The following is a 17,539-nucleotide window of genomic DNA, read 5'->3' as shown; positions in this document are numbered from 1 at the left end:
TAGATTTTTTAAAAAGATTTTATTTATTTATTTATTTATTTATTTTTAGAGAGGGAAGGGAGGGAGAAAGAGAGAGAGAGAGAGAAACATCAATGTGTGGTTGCTGGGGGCCATGGCCTGCAACCCAGGCATGTGCCCTGACTGGGAATCGAACCTGGGACACTTTGGTTCGCAGCCCGTGCTCAATCCACTGAGCTACACCAGCCAGGGCGCAGTTTGTATTTTTAAGAGCAGAATATTTCTTTTTTTTTTTTAATAATAATTTGCCCTTTTTTTTAATAAGACTTTTTTTTTAAGATTTTATTTATTTATTTTTAGAGAGGGAAGGGAGGGAGATAGATAGAGAGAGAGAAACATCAATGTGCGGTTGCTGGGGGTTATGGCCTGCAACCTAGGCATGTACCCTGACTGGGAATCGAACCTGGGACACTTTGGTTCCCAGCCCGTGCTCAATCCACTGAGCTACGCCAGCCAGGGATAAGAGCAGAATATTTCTTAGATAACATTTTTAAAAGAACTTTATTTTTCAGAGCCATGATAGGCTCACAGGGGTTTTCCCCTGAGCTCCTTGCTCCCCACCCCCCCATGTAAAGCCCCCTCCCCCACTGTCAACACCTCCCACTTCAGGTAATTTAAATGCAATGAAATGTTGGTTTTCATTAGAAAATGTTGCAATCCCATTTTGTAAGATTAACAAATAAAGCGACAAGCGCCTGCGGACGGCCTGTCCGCGGATCCACCAGCCTCCCCGAATCGCTGCGGCAGCAGGCAGCGTGGAGGGAGAGACAGAGAGAGACGCAGGCTGCCTGGCCCGGGGACGGCTTGGGTTCCCGCGGGGCCCCTGGAGGCCCGGTCTTCCCTCGGAGGGCAGCCCTCAGGCTGCCTCTGGAGGACAGCCCCTGTCTTTGTCGACTCCTGGTCCTCTTCAGGCAGGAACCTACTTCTCAGGCACTGGGAGCCCCTGTCTTGACCTCAGGCTCGTCCAGGCCTTGGGCCGTCTCTGCAGCCTCCAAAACTGAGCCCAGGATGACTGACACCATACTCACATCACACCTTTGGGCCAAAGCGATTGGTTTAGGGGTGAAGAGAACAGGAACCTTTCCCAGAGGCTTCTGGGAAAGACACTTGCTTGCTCTGCAGCAGAAGGTTCACAGAAAAAAATGCTCTTTTGGGGGAGACGTGAATAAAGAAGCAGGTGGCCTCCAGGGCCTGCCGACAGCCGGCTTGTAACCATGAGACTCGGCAGTCACGGGATGAAGCTGGTAACCCAGAAGCAGAGAGGGACCCAGACAAACGGGTCCCTGGCATCAGGGTTGAGTTGCTGAACCCACCTTGACCGAAGCCTGCTTACTTTTGCCTTTCACTTCAGGAAGCCAATCAAGCCCCTTGAACTCAAGCCCATTGTAGTCAAATTTCTATTACTGATAACTACATAGTCTTCCATGAAAGGGCACCTCCTCCGGGAAGCCTTCCTAAATAGCTACAATTAGAATTAATCTCTACTTTCTGTCCTCCACGCCATAGAGCTCGATCCTCTGAATGTATCGCACACATTGTGTTATCAATGAGCCCTCACAACACAGGGGCCGATTGCAGCCGAGGAAGAACAGGTGTGGAGGCCAGAGGCGGAACCCGCGCGGAGGTCCCGGAGCCAGTAGGCTGCGACCCGAGACTCCAGCCTCAGGTGGGAAAGGCCTCTCAGAAGCTGGGCGCGGGCCATCTGCACGGCAGGCAGCAGCAGGCGCCGGGGCAGTGCGCACGGAGCACCCGACACAGGGGCCGGGGCCGGGCACACGGTGGGCCTCGGGAAAGCAGTGACCCGCGCTGGCCCACCTCTTGGGAGCCCCGCCGGGGGAGGGAGTCCTGTCTGTCCGTGCAGACGCTGGCCAGTCCCTTGTGGGAGCCGATGACCCTGGGTTCTAGACCGACGGGGACAGAGCTCCCTGGAGAAACGAACACCTCCACTTCCCCGGAGAGCCCCAGGGGCCACCCGGCCAGACAGACCCAGTGTCCCTGAACTTCAGAGCAGCAATCTCCGACCGGTGTGCAGCAGGAATTTGTAGTTTATTCTTAAGTGAATGTATCGGGGCAACTCTGGTTAATAAAATTATATAGGTGTCAGGTGCACAGTTCCGTAATGCATCACCTGTGTATGATACTGTGTGTTCTCTGCCCCAAGGCAAGTCTCCTCCAGGAATCCTTACAACACGCAGGGCCTGACTCCTCAGTCGGGCACACTGACCTCTTCTCCCTGAGGCTGGCAGAGTGATGGCGGCCAACACGACAACGGCCGTCTGGTGTGCGTGAATCAAAATTACACCGAATTCTTTTCTGTTAGGTCCGCAAAAAAATAAGTGTTTGGGTATGCTGCAGAGTTTTAGTGGTCAGTTCATGTGTGCCCTGAGACGGAAAAGGCTGGAAACCGCTGCTCTGGGGTCACCAGCCAGACCCTGCGTCTCCAGTGGGGCGGGGAGGGGTTGATGATGCCTGAGGTCGGTAGTGCCTTCGCAGCGGAGGGTCAAGGGCTCACACGGTGACCCCAGAGCCAAGCTGTCCTATCACGTTGCCCTGGCTGAGACCTTCAAAGACACTGGGTCTGAGGCCCCACCTGAAGAGCAGTAAACGGAGGCTTAAAGGGGAGACAGGGCATTCTCAGGGTCACACGTAGCTCCCAGTCACGGAGGACGTCGGGGCTCGTCCTCACAGAGTTCCTGCGGCCCGCCCTGCCCCATTCACGCCAACACAGTGCGGACACCTGGGGAGAGTCACGGCATCTTGTCTTTATTTCTCCTCCTTCTCTGAGTGGTTTTGGGAGGCAGGGGGCTTGTCAGTGGAGGGGCTGCCATCCTGAGAGTCGCCTCCACTGGGTCCAGCTGGTGGAGAGGAAGGGTCTGCCTTTTTTGAACGCCCTATCCAGGCCCCGATACAGGACCCGGCGAGGCCCAGAAGGGCGTTGGATGAGAAGGAGAGTCCAGCTGCCCCTGGGGAAGAAGAGAGTTTGACAGCACGTGGGAGAGGTGGCCCCGGTGGCTCCTGGCAAGGGTGTGGGGTCAGAGATCCCAGGGACCCTCAGGAGGCCAGAGGCCCCAACCTGCTCCCAAGCCTGCTCCCTCCCCCACTTCCTAAAACCCCAGGACGTCTGCACTGGGGCAGGGGGCTACCCAGAGAGGACACCTGAACCCTGGTGGTGACTCCACCAGTGACAGAGAGCAGACCCTCTGAGAAATGGCAGGCACTTCCCCTCCCATGGGACTAGGCTGGGGCCTCGAGAGAGGAGGGGGCCTGCCCAGGTTTTGTAGGGTTGACTGGGAATGCAGACCTGCCAGGCTACACCCCAGGCCCACCCTCCAACCCCCAACCTAAAGAGGGAACAGGGAGGGAGAGACCAAGGACCAGGGGCACCGGACGACACAGAACTGGAGGGAGGGGCAGGCCCTCCCCTCAGGCTCCGCCTCTGGGCCGAATCCCGTCCTGGCCCCCTCCTCCCCTCCTCCCCCTCCTGCTCGGGACACTCACCCACAGACTGCAGAGTAGCCACCAGGCTACCGGCGGCAACCCCGCCCCCGTTGGCGATGGCGGCGGCTGACATCATCTTGGCCGCGAGGGAGGAGGCTGCGATGCCCGCCCCGGTGAAGCCCATGGCGCCCAGCACCACGGGCACCGCGCCCACGGCCACCGCTGCGGGGGAGAGGGGTTTGAGGTTGGCCACGGGACAGACTGCCCTCGATCTCCCTGACATCTTCCTGGGGTCTGCTTTGTCCTTGAGTGAGGCCCAGGGCAGGGACAAGGACCCACACGAGGGAAGGCCGCCGACGAGGACACAAGGAGCAGACAGGCTCCCAGGAGAACGGGATCCCAGGCTTGTCCCGGCACCCGTGCCGCTGTCACGCCCCGGGACGCGCCGCCCTGGCCTGGGCTGCCCTCGTGGACCATGAATTACGCTGACAGGAGCAGGGGGTCTTCAGACCTCTCCCTCTGGCAGGGAGCACAGGGTCCTTCCCCCAGGCACAGAGGGAACCCCAGAGCTGCTCTTTTGAAGGAGTAATGGGTGGGGGCTTCTGCCTGCTGCCCCTCAGGGCCCTGCAGGGGGTGGGGCGGGGCGGGGCGGGGGTGCAGTGCTTTCCCCTCCTCTCTTACATCTGCAGAGCAGAGCAGTCACGAACACTCTTCAGTGATGAAAATCTCTGCACCTGCCCTGTCCAACACTGCAGCCGTGTGTGGCTGTCGAGCGTTGAGATGTGGCTAGTGTGACCGGAACGCTTTTATTTTCTTTAATTCTGGCCACTGTACTGGAGGACGCCGCTCTAGAGCACAGATGGAAACCTCCGGGCTCACCGGATGAGCTACTGGGTTCGCAGAACAGTTGCGGGGAACCAGACGGAGCTCAGCTTACAATTCGGGAACCAAGCGCCCCGCAGGGCCCTGAGAGCCAGCGGCCCTGCTTCCTGGGGACAGATCTCGGGGCTCGCCCTGGGTCACAGGTTCGCACTTGGGGCTCAAGGGAATCCGGGGCTTGGTCGAGGTAGGCTCCTCCCAGAGAGGCCCGAGGCCAGGACAGGTGGGGGGCTGGGGCTCCTTCCCAGAGAGACTCACCTCCTCCGGTCACAGCCAGACCAGCCATTTCTGGGGACACAAAGAACACGCATGAGTGCACCGCACTGGCCCTGCCCCCCCCACCCTTGTTCTCCGCTCCTGCCCGCAGGGGAGAGGGGTGCCCTGCAGCTGGGTGGGAGGAGAGAACAGCCCCGCCCGCCGTCCCGGGAAGTCTGACGCACTGAGCAGGCTGGGGTGGGTGCGGGTGCCCAGAGCTCAGAGAAGCTCCGGTGGGGGAGTGCCCCGCCTTCAAAAGGCTCCACCCTGCTGTTGAAGCCAGTGCCTTTGGCATCATTGTCTCAAAGAAACAAAAACAAAAAGCAAGAGAAGCACACTGTTTTTATTTGCTGTGGGATAAACTGACCTGTCTGCCCTCTCCCTCTTCCACAAACCCTGTGCGCATCCCAGGGTCCCAGGTGGAGTGAAATCCCTCCGTCCTCTGGGGCTCAGCCCACTTGCCACATTTCAGCATAGGTGATATTTCCAAGAAATTCACTTCCAAAAAGTCTTTGTCCCTATACCCCACATGGTCATACCCTAGGCCCATGCTGCCCGCTAAGGTAACCACTAGCCACATGTACCCACTTCAATCTTAAGCAATTAAAATAAAATTAAAAACTCTGTTGCACGAGCCACACCTCCAGTGATCAAACATCACTGTGGGGGGAAGGGGGGGGTCCGCCTGTAGAGCCTCTCCGTCCGCCACAGATGAGAATAAGTCTACCAAGCCATGATCTGCTTGGGGAGGAAAGGTGGCCAGTCTCTCAAAGGAGAAGGGCTTGAGCCTGTTCCTCAATGGACTTTTATTGGGTTCAGTTCGCACAGGAGTACAGCTAAAGCTCATCATCGTCAGGCAGTGAGGATCAAACAATACATAACGTTCAAAGAACTCTGAGGGCTTATTCTCATAAGGGTCAGATAGCCAAAGGGCCATAAAACTTTGGGAAACAAACTCATTTTATGCTTGGACCCTTATCAGAAAATTGAGGGCATTCTTAGCAAAGCAGGTTTCACAGGATTTTGTGCATTCTTTCCTAGGCGGTCACCCCGGGGGAATTGCCCATTCCTGCCCAGGGCCGCACCCACCTCCGGCATTGTTTCAGGCTTAAGTCAGGCGGGGGAAGTGAGGCAGACAAGAGATTAGGAGACTCCTTGCAGACAGAATGAGGACTCAGGCTATGTCGAAGCCGGGGGGTGAGAGTCCATCACCCCCTTTTTCTATAGCCCCCCAACTCCTTCCCTGATGGCCCCATTGTGACCATGGCTGTCTTAGGCCGTCCCTCCCTTGAGGAATTTTACTCATCATTGGCTAACCAGTCATCCTCCTGGGGCCAAGCAGGGTGAAGTAAAGGGGGCAGAGGTGGTGCCCCTGCTGGGAAGATAAGCTTTGTCTCCTTAGTGGCTTATGGTCCCAAGATCCTTTACTCAGCCTTAGCCACGGGGGATTACAGCTTCTGAAACCAGGCAGGGCGGTTCCCAACACGTCACCTGTGGCTAGTGGTCACCACTTTGGACGACGCAGAGAACACGCTCATTATTGCAGAACGTTGCCCTAGACCCTGTCGTTAACAACAATTGCCCCCTCCCTATGGTCTGCCTCCAGCAGTCCCCCAGGGTCCCTCTCCTCTTCCCTTTGCAGGCTCTGACCCCAACACAGCCCGGAACAAGTCTTCGCCCTGGCACTTCCAGTATCTGTACAGCAGCGGGGCTGCTGTAACCAGGTACCACGATTCTCTCATATTCCAGTTGCGGAGGCCAGACGTCTGCGTTCAAGCTATCAGCAGGGCCGTGCACTCCCTGGAGGCTCTAAGGGGAGGCTCCTTCTCCGCCGCTTCTTAGCCTGCAGTGGCGGGCCAGCCATCCTTGGCTTACGGCCGCATCACTGCCATCTCCGTCTCTGTCCTCACACGGCCTGCTCCCTGGGTCTCTTCTCTTCCCAGAAGGACACACGTCACCCCCCACTCCAATAGGACCTCCTCTCAACTTACATCAATTAAAAAAATATTTGAATGCCTTTTCAATGCCAACTACTCCTTTTTATTTATGTATGGATAAGATAGAAAGAGAGAAGGAAGGAGGGGAGGAGGGAGGGAGGGAGAGAGAGACATCGACTTGCTGTTCTGCTCACTTATGCATCGTGCCCTGTTGCATGTGCCCTGACCGGGATCGAAACCGCAACCTTGGCGTATCAGGACCACGATGTAACCAACGGAGCTACCCCACCAGCACCTCAACGGACACCTTTATTACAGATACAGGCACAGGTGCTGGGGGTTAGGATCGCACGCATCTCTCTGAGGGGACTCAATATAACCCACAACTCCGTCCCTCATTCATCCCACGACCTCCGTGTCTCCCTCGCCCACGCAGATTCCATCCCCGCTCACCCTAAGTGCCCCTCGCAGACTCCCCACGCTCTCCGCTCCTCTCTCTCTCTCTTGGGCTCACGCCCTCCGGGTTTTCCTGCCCTCTTCGTTCCCCCACTCTGTGGGAACTCCCAGCATTCGCAGCTTCTGCCCAGTCTCCAAGCCTACTGCACCTGCACCTTCCCGCATCCCCCACCTTCCTACTCCACCAAGAAAATCAAGGCCACCAGAGGAGAGCTTCTGCGTGCTCCCTGCGGCCGCCACGTCTCTGCCCCCTCACTCCTCTTGCCCGCCTGCCTCTGCGTGGAGCGGCGCCTGCTCCTGGCCGCCCGTGTGCGCGGGGCCGGCCTGCTCTCTCCGACTCGAGGAAGCGCGGCTCTAGCCTTCCTCCCTGGCTTCCTCCCCATCAGTGTCCCTCTGTTCTGGACCATTCCCAACAGCGTCCACCCAGGCTCTCCCACCCCCCAGCTGGACAATAGAGGCAGCCTCTCCCGCTGCGCCACATCTTCTTCCAGCTGCCACCTCGCCTGGGCCCATTCCTTACGGCAAAGCTCCGCAAAACCGTTTTCTACGTGGAGGGAGGGGCGGTCTTGCACGGTGGTCAGGCGCCTCGGCGCATGAAGCCAAAGATGACCTGGAGTGACGCAGCCACAGACCAAGGGACAGCCGGGATTTCGGGCAGCCACCGGAAGCTAGAGGAGGCATGGGACAGGTTCTCCGCTCAAGCTTCCAGAAGCGTGACCCTGGGGACACCGTGATTTGGGATTTCCAGCCTCCAGAACCGTGGGAGGGTACATGTCTGTGGTTTTAAGCCACTACGTCTGTTTACGGCCATCCTAGGAAACATCTTCCTCACCTGGCCTTCAGGGACCACCCTTTCCCAGGAAGGCATGTCCTTCCTGCCCCCCTTGCCTCGCCTTCCTGGTCCCCTCTCCTCTCGTCCGCCCGCCCGATCTCTGACGGCGGCACGTCCAGGGCTCAGTCCTGAGATCCCCGCTCCACTGCAGTTGCCCCGCTCGGCTGCCCTCGCCCAGCCCCATGGCTCTCGGGGCCGCATGCGCTCCGACACGGCCAGCCCAGACTGACTCAGCAGGTCCGCTGGGTGTCTGAGAAGCACCTCAGACAGATGCAGGGAGCTGGGCTCATCTCCCTCCCGCAGCCGCTCCTCCAGTGGCCGTTCCGCCCCAGGGAGAGGCAGCACCAGGCTCTCGGCAGCCCCAAACACGCAGCCAGGGGTCGGTTTTCTCCAGTTGCCCTCCCTGCACTCCAACCTGCCCACAACTGCTGCTGAATGACCTTCAATAATACCCAGTCTGACCATTCTTTGCCTCTCCCGTCCCAGGCCAGGCCACCGCCAGGATTCCTGAGTTAGCAGCTTCCTCACTGGCTCCCTGAGTTTCCACGCAGCCCGGCACCATCCTCTCAGCAGCCAAAGTCGTGGAGTCCTCCTAGGACCCACCCCCCCCCTTTCTCTCTCGCTCCACCTCTGGCCTGTCAGCGGCTCCCGCTGATTTCACCTCCAACACAGGTCAAGAATCGGGCTGCCCCTGTTACCTCCACCATTGCCGCCCTGGTCGGCATCACCCCCCCACTGCCCACGATGGGCGATGTGGACGTCGCACGGAATGAGACGTATCTGCTCGCTGCTGGGGTACGGGGAAGAGCCACGCGGTTGGAAGCCCTCCCTGGCGCCGGGCACCGGCCCGTGAGCAAGGAGGAGCTGGGTGAGAGTGTCAGAGAAAGAAATACAGACCAAGAGCACGCCTTTGCGTGTCGAAGGACACGCTCTAGTCTGTGTGTTGTGTTCCCAATTCACGGAGTGAAGCCTAATGCCCCATGGGACGGGATTACGACATAGGGGGGGAGCCTTTGAGAAGCGGCTGGCTCTTGAGGACAGAGCCCTCACGGCCGGGGTCAGTTCCCTTATGAAAGACCCCAGAGAACCCCTTTGCGCCTCCCGCCGCGTGAGGTTACCGCAGACAGATGGCCGACTAGGAAGCGGACTCTCACCAGGCACTGGTCTGCCGGAGCCTTGACCTTGGACTCCCCCACCCCCCTGCCCCCAGAACTGTGACAACTAAACTTCTGTTGTTCACGATCCACCAGGCTATGGCATTTTGTCATAGCAGCGCTGACTAAGGCAGAACACAACCGACAGGAGGAAAAGCAACCTGCAAGTCAGGTAGCTGATAAGGAGTTAGCGTTCAGAATATACAACGAATCCCTCCCACAACAACATACCCAAAGAACCCAGTTAAAAATGGGCAAAGAATTTGGATAGACATTTCTCCAAAGAAGATATACAAATGGCCAATACACATAGGATAAGATGCTCGGCATCCCGGGTCATTAGAGAAATACAAATCAAAACCACAACAAGGTATCATTTCATACCCACTACTGTGGCTTCTACCTAAAACCCCCCAGAAAATAACCAGTGTGGGCTAGGAGGTGGAGCAACTGGACCCCAAGCGCTGCTGGTGGGAATGCGAAACGGTGCCGGAGCTGCAGCAATCAGCAGGGCGGCTCCTCAAACAACTGAAGCAGAATGCCCTTGACCCAGCAATCCCACCTGTGCGTGCATGCCCAGAGGAACTGAAAGCGGGGTCTGAGAGAGGTCCCTGCAGTCCACGTTCATAGCGGCATTATTCGGGACAGCCGAGAGGCGTAAGCAACCCAAGTGTCCACAGGCGGATGCATGGATAAACAAATGTGGTATCTGCATACCATGGCGTACCGTTCAGCCTTACGGTGGAAGGAAATTCTGACACATGGCTGAACAGTGGGGCATTAGGCTAAGTGAAATTAGCCAATCACAGAAAGACAAACACTGGACGATCCCACTGTGGGCGATAAAAGGGGTTCTATGGAAAGTAATCTCACAGGGTGGGCTGATCTTAGATCCCTAACTGGGCAGGTCATGGTGGGGAGGCCTGTGACTTCTATAGTAAAAGCTTTTAAGCCAGCCGGGTCCCTTATCCTGGTGCATCTAGGTTAACGCACCTTCGAAATACCAGAAGTAACACCCCGGAAGGGCGTACTGACCCTCGACAGAGCACATGATCTCGTTAACTATCCTGAAATCCAGTCCCCACTGGGCTTTCCACAGTCTTTCTTATGTCCCCTCCTTAATTTCAAAAGCTCAACAGATGGTTAAAAAACTGTTACTCTCGGCAACATCTGAGATCTTGCTTCTCGGCATCTGTCACCGGTTGGACTCATGAACTCTCGTGAAACTCTCCTCAGGTTTGGATATGTCTGCAGTCAACACCACTCACATGACATCCCCAGAGCGGTCAGATCCGTAGGGATAGAAGGCGGAATGCTGGGTGCCAGGGGCTGAGGGGCAGAGGGCGTGGGGAGTTAGCGCTGAACGGGGCTGGGATTTCAGTTTGGGGAGGTGAAGAGTTCTGAAGACCGGTCACACGACAGTGCAAAAAACCCTCAACGCCACGGGACTGTGCACTTACAAACGGCTAAGTTGGCAGGTTTTATGTGACATGTAATCTGCCACACTAAAAAAAAAAAAAAAAAAAAAAAAAGCAGAGTGGATCTTTTGCTGGCCTGTCCCCGGGCTGGCTGCATCTCAGCGGTAAGACTGCTCTGCGAGAGTGTGTCCTGGGAGTAGGTTACCAGCCCCACCCTGGTGCGTCGGGGAGGAGCAGTGGGAGAAATGAAGCTCAGCCTGGCCTGGGTGCTGTGGGGCCCACAGGTCAGGGCACTGGCCGTGGACTTGAACGGACAAAGAGCCAGGCCTGAGCCGTGGCCCCTGGCGGACCAGAGCCTGAACAGCAGGCCTCTGTGAGGAGCACAAGGCCGTTGTACTCAGACACAAACGGATCGGGGCTAAGGGATGGCGTGTGTCTGGCTCGGGGTCACTCAGCAAGTCGGCCACAGAGCCAGGACCCGAAGGGCAGTCCCTCTGATGCTAGCGCATCACTCACTTCCTTGCCCATACACACCGTGCCGCTTCTCTGGCAATGTGGTGTACCGGAGACTCCGGCAGGGACGTGTGCCTTTAGTGCTGACAACTCAGAAGGCCCCTGAGCGGTGAGGGAGGGGGGAGGTCTGGGAGACCGGCACCCGGGGAGCAATTACTTGCATAGTGGAAGAACTTCTCTCTTCCGTGTGTGGGTGGGTCAGTGGAGTCCGAGCCAGGTCCATCGGGCCCCGACGGGGACCCCTGAGGAGGACCCCCCGGAGTGGAACCAGCAGAGGATGGCTGGGAGGGTTCTTCCTCCTCTGGAAAAGAAGCAGAGAGGGGAAGCCCACAGTGGGTAGGCAGCTGTGGGACCAGAGACTGCTGCCCCAGGCCCCTGAGGGGGGCATGAGAGCCCAAGGCCCCAGACGGCACCCTCTGCCATTGCTGGACGCTCTCGAGAACTTTGGGACGGGGAGGGGACCTCCGCAGCAGCTGTGCTGAGCGGTGATGGAAATGGAGATGGGCCCGAGGAGAAGACAGGGAGAGGGAGACATGGCCACTGAGAGCTGGCAGGTCCTTCACCTCACAGAGGGGCAGGCCGAGGCCCAGGAGGGAAGAGACTCACTCATATGATGCACCTTAGTGGTAGCTCCAGGCTGGAACCCAGACTCCCGTGCTCTGGGCCATGCACCCCAAGCCCCGGGCCACCGGTCCCTCCAGAGCCTCCTGAGGGCACTCACCATCCGACTGAAACTCCTGCAGGAGCGCATCTGCCACAAATCCTTCCCCGTTCTCTATGGCTTCCACTGACATCTTGGTGGCGGTGCGGGAATACTAGGTGCACAGCAGTACAGTCACCACTGTGTTTCCCGGAAACAGAGTCTGAAAACCAAAGGGCTGCACCTGATTTGTGATGGACTGGGGGTGGGTGTGGCACCTCTCTGGAGCCCGGAGCTCGGAGCCCCGCCCTCCGTGGGCCCCTTCCGGCACCCCCCCAAATCGGCACAGACCCCAGCTTTGTAACTTTAACGACTCTGCCTGGCTCCCTGGTCTCCTGGGTTCTGTTCATCTGTCCCCTCACCACTGGCCCCTGCCCACCCTGAGTCTTAGGGCAAACGTGGGGCTCAAACCCCTTCCCTGCACACTCACCTCTGATCACAGTGACAGCAGCCCTGGATGGCAGCAAAGAGGGACGATGCGAGGGGCAGTCTCTCCCCTTTCGCACCTCCCATGCCTCTGCCTACTTTGGAAAGTAACTGCCTGAGAAGGCAGAGCTGTGTCAAAAGTCCTGTGTGTGGTGAGGCTGTTGAGGCCTCCAGCAGGATGTGCAACCCAACCCCAAGGGTCACGTGAACCCAGTGAGTCACGCTCGCTCCGGGCTCAGAGCCAGGGAGACGCCACCTCCGCCTTGCTAACGCCAAGACGGGGTGAGTGCGGGCCAGTCTGCAGGATAGCCTGATTTCAACACACCACAGTGCCCCATACGTGACACTCAGCTTCTCGAAGCCCCCTCCACTGGTGGCCACCTGGGCTGCACACCAACATGGTAAAGCTGGGGTGAAGTCGGCTGCAATGACCAAATAGACCGAGGCATATCTGGAACCCTCCTTCACAGGGAGGGACCAATTTACTTATCTCCCACCGGCTGGGAGCACTGCTGGACAGTCCCAGGCTCCTTCCTCCTTCGGTAGTTGCCTTTGCTGTTGTTTCGCGCACACAGGACAGGCTGCTACTGTGTTAACCAAGTCACTGTATGTCAAGGGCAAATGGCCATCCCGCCCAGATAATGCAGTGGCCGCTCCCTGACACACCCAATCAGCCGTATCCACTGAGGAGTCGGTTCCTAGGGCTGGTACTGGAGCTAGGGCATCAGCTTCCTGATTGCCGGGGGGGGCGGGGTGTCAGTGCTTTATGAGCCAGAGTGTGGGAAGCAGGACTGCCTCGGGCTCCTGCAGGTGGACCCAGATGTCTATCCACATATCCTGATCCCACGAGGGCTTACTCATGGTCACTGACGCCTTTGCTTCCCATTTTCTAAGCCACCGGGTTCAGCCCAACTGCCAGAGCAAAAGGTTGGCGGCCAGAGCTCACCCTCCGAGGTGCATAACTGCCCAGGGGAGACGGGAATCTTTGTCCTGCCGTGGAGAGACATGAAGCTCCTCATCGTCGCTCTGCCATCGGGGACAGCTCCAGTCTTGTTGTCAGACTCCTTCAGGCACCACCAGGACACAGGCTCTGTGCCACCCAGACACTTGGGGACACACTGGCAAAGTCCCCCAAGAAATGAGTTAAGTTCTGTCTCATGGTGGCTGCAAGGGGACAGGGAGGCTCACACGACCTCAGCTTGGTGATCTCCCCCATTTCCTTTAGGGCAGTGGTCGCCAAATGACGGGCCATGGACCAACAGCGGTTCAGGGCCTGTTAGGAACTGGGCTGCACAGCAGGAGGCGAATGGTGAGCAAGTGAGTGAAGAGGCATCATCTGCATTCACAGCGGCTCCCCGTCACTGTCATTGCCGCCCGAGCTCCACCTCCTGTCAGATCAGCAGCGGCGTTGGATTCCCACGGGAACTCAGATCCTCCTGTGAACGGCGCATGCGAGGGATCTAGGCTGTGTGCTCCTTGCGAGAATCCAATACCTGGTGCTCTGAGCTGGGGCCAAGGCGGCGATGCTAGTGCTGGGTGTGCATCTAGCGTGTACAGATGCTAGTGCTGCCTGTGTGGGCTGCAAACACAGGTCACTGCCAGCAGAGAGGTCCGACCGCACGGAGACCGTAGTAAGTCGGTTGCTCGCAGACTCACGTGAAAGCCTGTCAGGGAGTGGCGAGTGACAACCAAGCTGCATCTGGCGGCAGGCTTTAGGTCAGAATCCGACGCTCATTTCAGCCCGCTGTGGCCCACCCATCATATTTCGTACCGCTTCCACCCGCCCCTCCTTCCCGCACTGCGCGCTTGTCGCAGTCACAGTTTCGGTGAGCCCGCGCGCTAGCCCCGACCAAAACGAGCAAAAAACAGACGTCGCTGGAGGGCTTCTTTGAAAAGGCAGAAAGACCCAAGGATGAGACAGCAGAAGACTCTAAGACTGCCAACAAAAAGAAAGCTGCATTTCAAAGAAAACACCAGAGTTTTACCTAAATTACGGGTTCATCGCAACAGGGGACTCACCTTCTCCAAGCCCGCCCTGTATAATATGTGATGACTGGCTATCCAGTGAAGCCACAAAGCCTTCAAAACTGCTTCACCACATGGACACCAAGCACCTTGCACTGAAAGACAAGCCTTTGGAGTTTTTCAGAAGAAGAAAACATGCACAGGAAGGACAGAAGCGATTACTGGAGGCCGCCCCTTCACCGAAGGCGTCTGCACCGAGAGAGAGCACCGTGCTGGGTGGCCGCCTGCATCGCTGAAGCCGAGAAGCCCCTCGCTGTCGGTGAGGACTTGGTCCTGCCGCTGCTGCCGAGGACACTCGTCCTGAACCCTTAGGAGAGGCTGCAGCTCAGAAGGTGGCACGTGCCCCACTTCCACCCAGCACCATCACGAGGCGACTCGACGAAATAGCAGAGGGTATCGAGGCACAACTGTCAGAGAGGGTTAATTAATGAGGCACCGTGGTCCGCGGTCTAGGTTGACGCGTCTTGTTTTCATGCGATACGTTTTTCAGGAGGATGCGTCATGTGCTTCTGTTGCCCGCCGACGCCTCCACTGCAGGACCGCTCCCGTCTGTGAGGGTCCCGCAGCAGGAGGACTGCACTGCTCACTGTGTGTCGGTCGGTGTGTGCACGGACGGAGCAGCTGCCACGGCCGGACGGCTTTCTGGTTTCGCTGCTCGGGCCGCAGAGGTCGCTTCTGAGTGCGAGTCTGTGCACTGTGTCACCCACAGAGAAATGCCGGCTAGCCGAAGAGTGTCACCTGACCTTAACAACGTTCTGCAGGGTGTGATTAAATAGAGGACATGCCCATAATTCGTGTCTGTTCACGCAGCTCTGTGAGGAGATGGACGCAGAGCACACACGGCCTCTCTTACACACGGCAGTGAGACGGCTTTCTACAGGTTGATCGCTGGTCAGAGTTTGGGAGTTACGAGAGCCATTCCAGAGAGTTCTTTTAGAAAAACAGTCACCACTGGCAGCACATTTCAGTGACACAGAATGGGTCACAAAACTTGCTTACTTGTGTGACATATTCAACCTGCTCAAGAAACTCAATCTGTCACTTCAGGGGAGAGTGACAACTGTGTTCAACTCAGCAGCTAAAGGGGCTGCATTCAAAGCCAAACTGGAATTATGGAGGTGACAAGTGAACATTGGGATTTTTGACACGTTTCAAACATCAGCACAGACTTTGAAAGAGACTGAGCCAGGGCCTTCTCTCTTCCAGCCAGTGCATGAGCACCTGTCTCAGCTTTTAAAAGAGTCTGAGCATTGCTTCCCGACCAAAGAAGACCCCCGAACTGGGAAGGAATGGGTCCGCGACCCATTTGTGAATCAACCAGGTGAATCAGCTTTACAGGTGCCTTTCGGCATAGGTCACACTACTAAGACAGGGGGTAAAAGCAGCTCTGCCTAATACACAGAATCAAACACAGGGAGGCTGCTAAATTGAAGAAGAGAAAAAGAAATATGGCCCAAATGAAAGAACAAAACAAAACCCCAGAAAAAGAACTAAACGAAATGGAGATAACCAACCTATCAGATGCAGAGTTCAAAACACTGGTTATCAAGATACTCAGAGAACTCCCTGAGTACAGCAGAAAAATAAAGGAAGAAATGAAGGATACATTACATGAAATAAAGAATAATCCACAGGAAACCAAAAAGGAAAGGAAGGAAGCTGGGATTCAAACCCACGATTTGGAACATAAGGAAGAGATAAACTTTCAGCCAAAACTAAAAGAAGAAACAAGAATTCAAAACAATGAGGATAGGCTTAGGAGCCTCTGGGATATCTCCAAACATGCCAGCATCCTAATCATAGGGGTGCCAGAAAGAGAAAAGGAAGAGCAAGAAATTGAAAACTCATTTCAAAAAATAATGAAAGAAAACTTCCCTGATTTGGTGAAGGAAACAGACACAAAAGTCCAGGAAGCACAGAGCATCCCAAACAAGTTGGACCCAAAGAGGACCACACCAAGCCACATCATAATTAAAATGCCAAAGGTTAAAGATAAAGAGAGAATCTCAAAAGCAGCAAGAAAAAAACAGAGAGTTATGTAGAAAGAAATTCCCATGAGACTATCAGCTGATTTCTCAAAAGATACTGCAGGCAAGAAAGGACTAGCAAGAAGTATTCAAAGTGACAAAAAGCAAGGACCTACAGCCTACATTACTCTATCCAGAAAAGTTATCATTTAGAATAGGAGGGCAGATAAGAGCTTCTCGGGCAAGGTAAAGCTAAATGAGTTTATCATCACCAAGTCCTTATTACAGGAAATGTTAAAGGGACCTGATCAAAACCACACACATCAAAAAGGCAACAAGTTCACCGCTATCAACAACTGAATCTAAAAAAGAAACCAATATAAAACAACAACAACAAAAACAAACTAAGCAAACAACCAGAACAGGAACAGAATCACAGATATGGAGATGACATTATCAGCCAGGAGGGGGAGGGGGGAGAATGGGGGAGAAGGTAGAGGGAAATAAGAAGCATAATTTGTAGGTACAAAACATACTGGTGGATGTTAAAAATAGTATGGGAACTGGAGAAGCCAAAGAACTTACACAACCCATGGCCATGAACTAAGGGGAGGAACGCTGGGGGGAAGGGAGATACAGGACAGAGGGGGGCAAAGGGGTAAAACTGGGACAACTAACAGCATAATCAATAAAAAAAAAGTATGTTTGAGACAACTTAAAATCTCCATATGTTCTGGATTAAAGTCAAGGCAGAATATCCTGAGATGGCCACAAAAGCACTGGAAAGCCTGCTTCCATTGCTAACATCCTTTGTGAAGCAGGGTTTTCTGCAGTGACAGCCACCAAAACAAGATGACAGAATAAACCAGACATAAGCAACAGACTTCAGGTGTCACTGTCTCCCCTCATTCAGGTGGAACCGTCTAGTTGTAGGAAAACAGGCTCAGGGCTTGCACGGATTCTGCATTATGGTGAGTGGCATAACTGTCTCATTATATATTACAATGTAATAATAATAGAAATAAAGTGCACAATAAATATAACGCACTTGAATAATCTGGAAACCATCCCTGTCCCCCACCCCCAGAAAAATTGTCTTCCACAAAACCGATTCCTGGGGCCAAAGAGGTTGGGGACCGCTGCTTTCGGGCTTCCCACAGTTCCCCAGACTGGGAAGCCGATCTCTCTGCATGTAAGAAAGGAGCCAGTTTAGCTTTGTGGTTCAAGCCTGGGCGCGGACCTGCCCTCACCATCAGTGAACAGGCGAGGCAAGAAAAAACTGAGGAAACAGCACCTCCAATGCAGGCTGGTGGGGTTGCAAATTAATTGCTAAAACATTTGCAAGGTGACACTCACAGGTAAGCAGCTGCTGCACTACAAGTTGAAAACAACCAAGCTTGCGTCCCACCGCCGGAGCCGGCTGTTGGAGCAAAGAGACCTTCCCTTGCCCCGCTAATCGAGGGAAGAGCAACGCCCTCCAAACCCTGAACCTCCGCCCTCTCCACTCCCACATTGCAGAAA

The 17,539-nt window shown here is 55.7% G+C and overlaps 1 protein-coding gene across 6 annotated transcripts; it reads right to left on the bottom strand.

Moving 5' to 3' along the window:
* Positions 1 to 2,760: 2,760 nt before the first annotated feature.
* On the bottom strand, positions 2,761 to 17,513 carry LOC123808533 (interferon alpha-inducible protein 27-like protein 2). 6 transcript variants are annotated; one of them, XM_045823240.1, is made up of 6 exons: positions 17,375 to 17,513; positions 11,622 to 11,763; positions 11,058 to 11,201; positions 4,594 to 4,623; positions 3,517 to 3,678; positions 2,761 to 2,981 (listed from the first exon to the last, which is right to left on the bottom strand). In XM_045823240.1, the coding sequence occupies exons 2-6, from the start codon at positions 11,692 to 11,694 to the stop codon at positions 2,782 to 2,784; spliced, it is 609 nt and encodes a 202-aa protein (XP_045679196.1). In that variant the 5' UTR covers positions 11,695 to 11,763; positions 17,375 to 17,513; the 3' UTR covers positions 2,761 to 2,781. The 6 variants fall into 6 exon arrangements, with proteins under 6 accessions (XP_045679196.1, XP_045679197.1, XP_045679200.1 ...); XM_045823241.1 differs by having other exon boundaries at positions 11,622 to 11,778; positions 17,375 to 17,499; XM_045823244.1 differs by having other exon boundaries at positions 11,622 to 11,715; positions 17,375 to 17,460.
* Positions 17,514 to 17,539: the final 26 nt, after the last annotated feature.

Source organism: Phyllostomus hastatus, unplaced genomic scaffold (assembly GCF_019186645.2).
Source record: "Phyllostomus hastatus isolate PE091 unplaced genomic scaffold, TTU_PhHast_1.1 phas_scaffold_501, whole genome shotgun sequence".
In the NCBI taxonomy this organism is placed as follows: domain Eukaryota; kingdom Metazoa; phylum Chordata; class Mammalia; order Chiroptera; family Phyllostomidae; genus Phyllostomus; species Phyllostomus hastatus.
This window is presented reverse-complemented; position numbering and strand designations above follow the sequence as displayed.